Source organism: Phascolarctos cinereus, unplaced genomic scaffold, assembly GCF_003287225.1.
Source record: "Phascolarctos cinereus isolate Bilbo 61053 unplaced genomic scaffold, phaCin_HiC Scaffold_4;HRSCAF=312, whole genome shotgun sequence".
NCBI lineage: Eukaryota > Metazoa > Chordata > Mammalia > Diprotodontia > Phascolarctidae > Phascolarctos > Phascolarctos cinereus.
Genome location: NW_027555847.1, coordinates 94,198,847 through 94,207,497, shown reverse-complemented (window position 1 = coordinate 94,207,497; position 8,651 = coordinate 94,198,847). Strand labels below are relative to the sequence as shown.

Below are 8,651 nucleotides of genomic sequence, written 5' to 3'. Positions count from 1 at the left end.
TAGAATGGAAGCTTCTCAGAAGCAGGGGTTGTTTTGGCTGTTTTTTATATCCCCATTGATTAGCACAATGACTAGGATGTAATAAGTGGTTGTTGACTGACAACACTAAAAATAAACATCATCTACTCAGTTTGGTTCAAGCCTTGCCATGTGTACAGTTGAATATTTTTATGGTAACATGGTAGTAACTGATACACCAGCGGGCACATAAGGCACAAAAGGCATTACCTTCTCTCATCTTCATTAATGGAAGAAAGCAGAGGGTACTTGCCTTCTGATATTAAATTTGTCTACTGCCTTTAGGATGACCAGTGAACTCTTTCTTAATTGCTGCATCTGTGACCTTTTCCCTGATCTCCCCCTTCCTTGACTTTTCGGCAGTATTTGATACTGTTGATCATCTTCTTCTCCTGGATGTGCTCTCCTCTCTGATTTTCCTGACTTTCTTTCTCCATTGTTCCAAACACCTAGCAGGATGTTTAGCACAATACCTCCAATATACTAGGTGCTTAATAAATGCTTGTTACATTTGAACTGAAAGCCAAATTTAACATTTAAATTAGTCTTATTCTATTGATTTCACCTTCCCTGGTTTGCACAATTATGTTGATTTTTTTTATGTGGCTTTTTTAGTACTTGAGTTCCTAAGTAGGATGTTAAATATCATGTTATCCAATATTTTGAGAACTAAATGTCTGAAATAATTTGATGTACTTTATTAATTTGGGGGGGCTAGGCAGTGGGATTAAGTGACTTGCCCAGGGTCACACAGCTAGTTAAGTGTCAAGTGTCTGAGGCCATATTTGGACTCAGGTCCTCCTGACTCCAGGGCCAGTGCTGTATATCCCCTTCCCCACCTACCTGCCCCTACTTGATTTATTTTTAAAGACACCATTTATTTTTTGATACAAAAACTGAAAAGTTCACAAGACATATTTCACATTTGTAGGGTACATTTTTTAGTTGTTCAAAGATTCTTTTTTATCAGCTGATTTTTATTCCCCATTTTCTTTGCTTTGACTCCATTTTTATTTCTTAGTTGCTTTATCCTATATGATTCTGAGAACAGTATTAGTGACAATCCTAGACAAAGGATAATCAATGTGATATGTGTTGTATAAGTATCATAGAGCATTGGGCAGGAGGAAAAGATGGTGCCTGTTAATATAGAGGTACAGCATGTCGTGTTTCAGTTGGCAGCAGAAAAACAAGAAAGGGTTTTTCAGGAAATACTACAATACTTCTGAATTCGTTTTCATTTTAAAAGTAAGACAGAATTTTGTAATAAAAATAACATATTCCCTTTAGTATCTATACTAATGGAAGGAAGTACTTATTTTAAAAGTACTTTGTAGAACTGGATAACCAGTTGCTTTCCTCTATTAAACCAAGTGAGAAAAGGTGTTTTGTTGAACCACCAAGATGCAATAGACCTTAGTAAGAGAGAGTTGACTACAACAGAATGGAATATGTTTCCGTAAATTTTACTCTTCTCCTCTAATTATGATTGTAGGAAAGATACATGATAGAAGAAACATAGCAAGTCATATGGCATAAAGTATGTAAAGCGATTTATAAACTTTAAAATGCTATAAAACATTAGCTCTTCGTATAGATAAACCTAAACTTTCAGAACTGTAGTAGACCTAAAAGAATTTTTTCTCCAAAGGTAAACAGAGAAAGCTAATTACTCATTTGACTGATGTGCTGTAATTTGGGGCAGCTTTTATCAGTTACATCAATCAAACTTATGCTTTAAAGACTGCCAGAGAAGGAAGTACATTTTTTTTCCCTTTTTCATACTACTTCCTTTCCCACCCTTCCTGACTGAAGAAGCTTCTCCAAGTAGAGCCTTGGAAGTGTTCCTTTCCCTAAACAGGTAAAAAACAATCTTGATCTGGGAAGATGGTCTTTTCAAGTTAAAATAAAATTTCTCAAGGCTTAGAGGTAAAGTTTTTTAAGTAAAAAAATTAGGTCGAGTGGAATTCTAAAATTGAAGTAGCCAAATCAATTTAATTTATTCAGCGGCTCTGTTCTCTAGATTTATATGACTATGTAAATTGTTATAGGTGGCTAATTATTTAGGTCTCTTTAGATTGTGAATGATTGTTATATTGTGTCAGAATCTGATCTTTAGACCATGTTATATTGTGTCAGAATCTGATCTTTAGACCAAAAAAAATCTAAAAGAACTTTTGGTGTACCTTAGGAGAGTCCATTGGTTTTAGAAGCTTCTGGTGAAAAATAATTTTTTTTTTGCATCAAGTACAAAGGCAAATTAGAAATCCCTTTCCTACTCGAACTAGGTTCTTTTGTCAAATGGTGAAATTCCATTTATTAATTTTTGTTATTAAACGTTGCTGTTGATTTACAGTAAATCCTGAAAATTTTTATTGGATGTCATATCCATCTTTTGGCCAAAAGAAATATAGGAAAGCAAACACAATTAATTTCAATTCTAGCTTGACCTGTGAAAACAGCAAATATAATTTGAGTATAAATTATAACCTTCCAAAATGAGTAATTTCGTTGCTGTGTTAATTTACCTCTTGCATATTTACAATTACTTGTGTGACAATTTCAGAGCCTCAGTTCACAGATAGGAAAACAGAGGAATCACTTTAAAATTATAACTATACAGGTTTTGAATATGCTTTGGTAGATTCACTCCCAGATATTTTATTAATTTTGTAGTTATTTTGAATGTGACTTTCCTTCTATCTGAATTTTGTTATTACTGCATAAAAATGTTATTGATTTTAGTGGGTTTATTTTGTAGCCTATTTACTGAAATTATTAGTTATCTCAGTTTCTAGGATTTTCTAAGTAAAGTATCGTGTCATCAGTAAGTAACTATATTTCTGTCTCTTTGCCTATCTTTAAGCATAGGGTGGGGGAACTGGAATCCAAAAAGGGGGTGCAATGGTCAGAGAGGGCCACGGACCCAGAGAGAAGATGACATAGCCAATGGGCAAGAGAACAATCGTGTGAGAGGTAAAATTGGACCATGTGATTTGGACACAGATAATTTCTGCCTTGAGGCACTGCTTCCATACACATTACTTGCCTCATAAATTGACACTTAAAAGAGTGAGGAGGACCAACAGAAAAAAGGGACAATGAGGAAGTTCAGACTTGGTATTTCAGAAGTTTTAACTCCATGTGCAATATGAATTAAAGAACAAATAAATGAGGATTTTATGTAAATAAGGATCAGAGAATAAAATTCTGAAATAGGGAGTGAAGAGAATTAATGAACAGACCAAAGCAATTTTTGGAAAAAGTCAAAGAAAAAATAACTAACAAAAGAAGTTTGGGTGTGTGGGGAGGGAGATTTTGAATTAATCACATAACTGAGGAAGGAAAAAGAAGAGAATAAAGAAGGGAAGTAAATAACTAAATTTAAAAAAATCAATAATTTAAAATAAAATCCTAAAACTTGGGAAAGGAAATGGGAGGTAGGAAGGAGAAGAAAGTCAGTGGGAAAAGGGTTGTGTCAAATAGTTTATGAAAAACTAATTGTAGAGACAAAGTGCCATGCTCACATTGTCATTCTCTCCTCCCCAACTCCTACCTTCATGCCAGGACACTTCAACATAGACTGATACGCAAATATCCTAACTTCCCAGTTCCTCAGTTTATGCATTTCCCATAACTTAGCCCTCCACTCCTTGTCACCTATACACAAAAATGGTCATAACCTTGGTCTTGCCCATACTGCTTTTGTGATCATGAATTCTGAAATTCCTTTGTCTGATCATAATCTTTTTTTTTCCATACCACCTTTCTTTATGCCTTATGATACTTAACCCTGTTCTGCATCTTCACAGTTACCTCTAATCCCTCCACCCCTCAGTTCTTTGCTAGGCCATCATTTGATCACTAGCTATATTCCCCTCACTTCCCTTTTTCCTCTGTGCCCAAGTACTGTTGCTGATCTTGCGTTGCCAAGCCCTAAATCTTCAGTCACTAGCATTTCTGTTATAAGAAAACTATGCTGCTTGCTAATTTGTCATTTCTTTGCTAGATAGATATGATATGATGTCTGCATACTTTTTATCCTTTTAAAATATTAGATCATATTTGTGTTGGGGGTTGGAGGGGGCAGCTTGTTGTGGAGAGTTGGTTTCAGCGTGTGTTTCCTGAGCATATTTAGGTATACCTTGGTAAAGGGAATTTTCTCATTGGGAGCTTCCTTTAGCAATGAAATTACAGGTTCAGGTCTCTTTTCTCCCTTCTTTCCAAAACCTCTATTTGTCGATTCAAACTTTATGCTTTTAAAATAAATCTAATTAAAACTGGCTTCTGGGATGTTTGTTGCATTTTTAAAATGCATGTACTCTGTATTGTTTTTTATATATGATGGTGGCAGTGGTGAATGGAAGATAACACCATCAAGTGGCACTTAGGCTATACTTAGTTATTTTTTAATCTGCCATAAAAAAGGAAATCTTAGTACAAAGGAAACTCTGTTATCCATCTTTGAGTTATCTGTAACCCACACTTGATTCAGGAGTGACCTACCTCTGGCCAGGGCACTATCCTGAGAGTTTGGTCCCTGACAATTTATTTATTTTTGCTAGGCAAATGAGGTTAAGTGACTTGCCCAAGTCACACAGTGTCAAGTGTCTGAGGCTGCATTTGAACTTGGGTCCTTCTGAATCCAGGGCTAGTGCTCTATCCAACGCGCCACCTAGCTGCTCCTGGTTATTTAGACCTTGGTCCGTCTGTCCCAAAGGTATTTGTAAATCTGTTCCTTTTTTTGGAGGGTCAGGTTAAGAATATTTTCAAACCTTATGTATTTCACACTTGATTATTTGAATCTGGGATAGTAGGATTCACTGCTATCATTTGTGGTGAAAAATCTAAAAACACTGGAATGGTTTTCATTACAAAGTGCAGAATTTTGAAATTGGGCAAAAGAGCATTGTGTTACTTTTGTAATTTTTTAACACCACTCTAATATTTTCTTTTTAAGGGAATTGATTTTAAATGTCCATGTTATCTGTATTAAGTAACATAAGACTTGTGGTCAGAATTTTAAAACAATACTTTTAACATCAGTCTTCAACTTTTAGCATCAGTCTTCAACTTTATTATCTACAAATTTCAGATTTTCCTGATGAGAGGTCTCCTCTTCCTCCCACCCAGGAATTTTATCTGCTCAAACTTAATAGGAAATCAAAACTATTTTGACTAGATTTCTGGGCGTGTATTCTTTTATGGAGAAGGGAATCGTTAAGTCTAGTAGTTCCTTTTAGCTACAATTTAAAAGCAAATTCTTTTGCACCTTTAAGCAGATGTCTGTTGATTTCTTCTTAGATTCCAACTTTATCAGGGTAAAACTCTCTCAGAAAACAACCTTTTTACTGTCATTCTATCTGTAGGGTCAGTAGTATGTTATCACACAAAACTGGGCTTTACGCAATATCCTGTTGTGTTAGTGGTGCCAGGGAGTCTGACGTGCGAGACTAAATGGGTGCAGTGCTGAATTAATCCCAGTAGAAACTGCACTCTCGTTGGGTCTGAACACTCGGAGAGTTATTTATCACCCTCTTCCTACTCCTAGAAATTGACGCTTGGTGTTGGAACTCCTACCCTTCAGGATACTAGCTGCGGGGGATTCTACCTTTTGCCCCAGGCCTCTGCAGATCATTGAGAGGTGGAGGTAGACCGGGGCTGCGTTGGATTGGTTCCCGCTCTCCATCCCCTGTCTAATGAAGGCCTCTCCCCGCCCTCTGAATGGCCTTTATTTCCTGAACCCGAGGGAAATTCACGTCCAATCCAGTTGCAGAGGCGCGCCGGGGCGGGCTTGGTATTTGAGCCTGGGTCTGGCGCGGGGACGCGCATGAGTGGCGCGTGTGACCGGAGCCCGAAGCGCGCTGGAGGAGAGGATTAGTGCCGGGGTGGGTGGGGAGTGAATGGAGTATTGTTGTTCCTCCTCCTCCTCTTCCCCTCCCCCTGCCCCGTGGTTCCCCCTCCCGCCCCCCTCCTCTTCCTCCCCCCGCGCCCGCCCGTAAGGGTGAGGGCGGGGGAGAGGAGGCTTCTAGCCTTTGCTGCCGCCACCCACCGCCGCCCCTGCTGCTGAGGTTGCTTATGTGGCTGAAGAGCAGGATCGGAGACGGGATCCGGCGCGCCGCCTCTGCGCCCCGGCCAGATGGGGTGGCCGGCTCCGGGCCGCCCGCATTAAGGAGCCGGGCCAGAGAGGAAGGAAGAGACGATCTGCCCTCCCTCCCCGAAGACCCGCATGGCGACCAGCTCCTCAGCCATGGCCCCGGCTCTGACCGAAGCCCCCGCAGCTTCTGCGGCGGCCGGGCCCCGTGCCCATGACTTGCTGTGGAGGCCGGAGGCCGGAGGCCGCCGCCAAGATCTTGGGCCCGAGCAGCAGCCGTCTCTGGAGGGGGAGGCGGCGGCGCTGAGGGGCCGGCAGGCAGCGCTGTGGGGCCGGGCGCGGAGGCTGTGCCGTCGGCTGCAGGTGGTTCGGGCTCGGCAGGTGGAGCGGCACGTCAGACAGCAGCTGGCCGGCCTCTGGCGGCACCTGGCCCCGGGGGCCGAGCCGCCCTCGCCTCCGGCGCCGGCGCCCCCACCCTCGTCCTCAGCCCGGGCTGCGGAGCTTCGGCGTCTGGTGGGCAGCGCCACCGCCCTGCTTCGGGCTGTGCAGCGGGACTGCGACTCGGACGCGACCGACACGGGCAGCGGCAGCAGCTGCTGCAGCAGTGGTAGTAGCAGCATCGGCAGCAGCAGCAGCAGCTGTTCCTCCGGTGGGGAGGAAGAGGAGGAAGAGACGGTGCCCCAGAGCCAGGCAGGCCCGGGGCAGCCTCCGCGTTCGCCGCCGCCGCCGCCCGCACCCGCTGGGTGAGTGCCGAGGCGGGAAGGAGGCGTCCGGAGAAGCAGCTGTTTCCCTTCTCCGGACCGCCGCCTCAGCGTCTGTAGTTCTAGCCCCTGGTGAGGCGCCGTGGTCAGCGGCCAGGGCGGGGTCGTGGGGCCGCCGCGTGTGGAGGTGTGAGGACGGCTGAGAGGGCCCTTGCCTCCCCCTGCCTAGCCCGGTGCGTGGCCGGTCACCGCCCTTTCTCCTCGGCCCACGGGGCAGGCGGGCGAGTGGCGCAGGGCACTTTCCCAGACACTCGTCATCAAGCTCCATAACTTCATGGTCTTTCTTGCCTGATGTTTTGCCGACCTTTTCCTCTCCGTAGGCGGTTGTAATCAGTTGGGAGTGTTTGTCTAGGTAGTACGATAGCAAATTCAGTCAAACCTTCTGCTTAATTTATTGAATGTGTTGAACAAAAACGTTTTGGTTTTCCCCATGCTGGCCGGCCATCCTGACGTCTCACTGTAACTCGAGTCTGGAATTTTCTGACTGGCTTAATTGTTCTGCCCTCTAAAGCAAGTATTGGAAAATAATCTCTAGCCCATGGCTAACAGGAAAGTTCCACCTTCTTCCCATTCCCTCTCCCTTCTGTATTTAGGCATAAAGGAAATAATCTTCCTTTGGTAAGTAGCATGTTCCTAAACCTGCTAGACACGGGACAATTTTAAATTTGGCCGTCCTTTTGCTCCAATAGGTATCCAAAAATTTTTGCAATATATTGTTGAGGTTAGAAAATTTATGTAGGCCTATATCTTCAAGGATTAGTAATTTATTTGCTTCATTATTAGTTACTTTTAGCTGCAGTTTAGAGATTGCCCCGTTGAAGTTTTGCTGCCTTAAGACTTTTCACCTTTTTCTAGGAAGTGTGTTAACCACCTGTTTTTCAGAGGCTGTTGGCAACAGTCAGATCCTTTGTAGTTTTTGATAGAGACAGCTCTGAAGGTAACATACCATTCTTTTATTGAACTAACACTAATGGAAATATACCAATGTTCTATTACAGGGGTGGGAACCCTGTGGCCTCGAGGCCCCTTGTGGCTCTCTAGGTTCTCAAGTGCGACCTTTTGACTGACTCCAAGTTTTACAGAACAAATCCTTGTATTAAGGGGAATGAATTTCTTTTATTAAGGGGATTTCTTATTATTAAGGGGATATGATAATGAAGTCCTTTTATTAAGGGGATTTGTTCTGTAAAACTTGGACCAGGGCAGCTAGGTGGCACAGTGGATAGAGCACCGGCCCTGGATTCAGGAGGACCTGAGTTCAAATGTGGCCTCACACCCATAACACTAGCTATGTGACCTTGGCAAGTCACTTAACCCCCATTGCCCAACCAAAAAAAAAAACCCAAAAAACTTGGACTGAGTCAAAAGGCCGCACTTGAGTACCTAGAGGGCCACTTGGGGCCTGGAGACCACAAGTTCTCCACCCCTGTTTTATTAGGATTAGTTTAGAGAGATAACCATCCTTTCAAGAGCTGAAATTTTGCCTAGAAATGTATGTGGGTTTTGTGTTTACAGTATAAGTCCACGTCTTTAATAACTTAAATATTGCTTCCCAAAGGGAGGTCTGGGTAAACCATGAAGATTTACTTTTCGTGTTTAAAGCATAAAGATCTTCCTAGGAAGTAGAAATTGGTGGTGGTGGCTCTGGAAGGCAAGGATTTGCTGATGGTTTGAAAAAGAATTTTCTTAGAGAAGAGCAATAGGTGGTAGCTGAATAGGAGAGAGGTTATTTGGGCTATGAGAAGGAAAAAATAGGATGAAAGGTTAGTTTAAAATAT

The 8,651-nt window shown here is 42.6% G+C and overlaps 1 protein-coding gene across 3 annotated transcripts in view; it reads left to right on the top strand.

Moving 5' to 3' along the window:
* Positions 1–5,986: 5,986 nt before the first annotated feature.
* Positions 5,987–8,651, top strand: part of LOC110217054 (KAT8 regulatory NSL complex subunit 1-like) — a 174,817-nt gene continuing 172,152 nt past the window's right edge. For 2 of the 3 annotated variants that reach the window (XM_020999204.2, XM_020999203.2), the window contains exon 1: positions 5,987–6,855. In XM_020999204.2, the coding sequence (XP_020854863.1) occupies positions 6,248–6,855 (608 nt within the window). In that variant the 5' untranslated portion in view covers positions 5,987–6,247. The remainder of the gene's footprint in view (positions 6,856–8,651) is intronic. The other variant, XM_020999205.2, reaches the window with a different exon arrangement.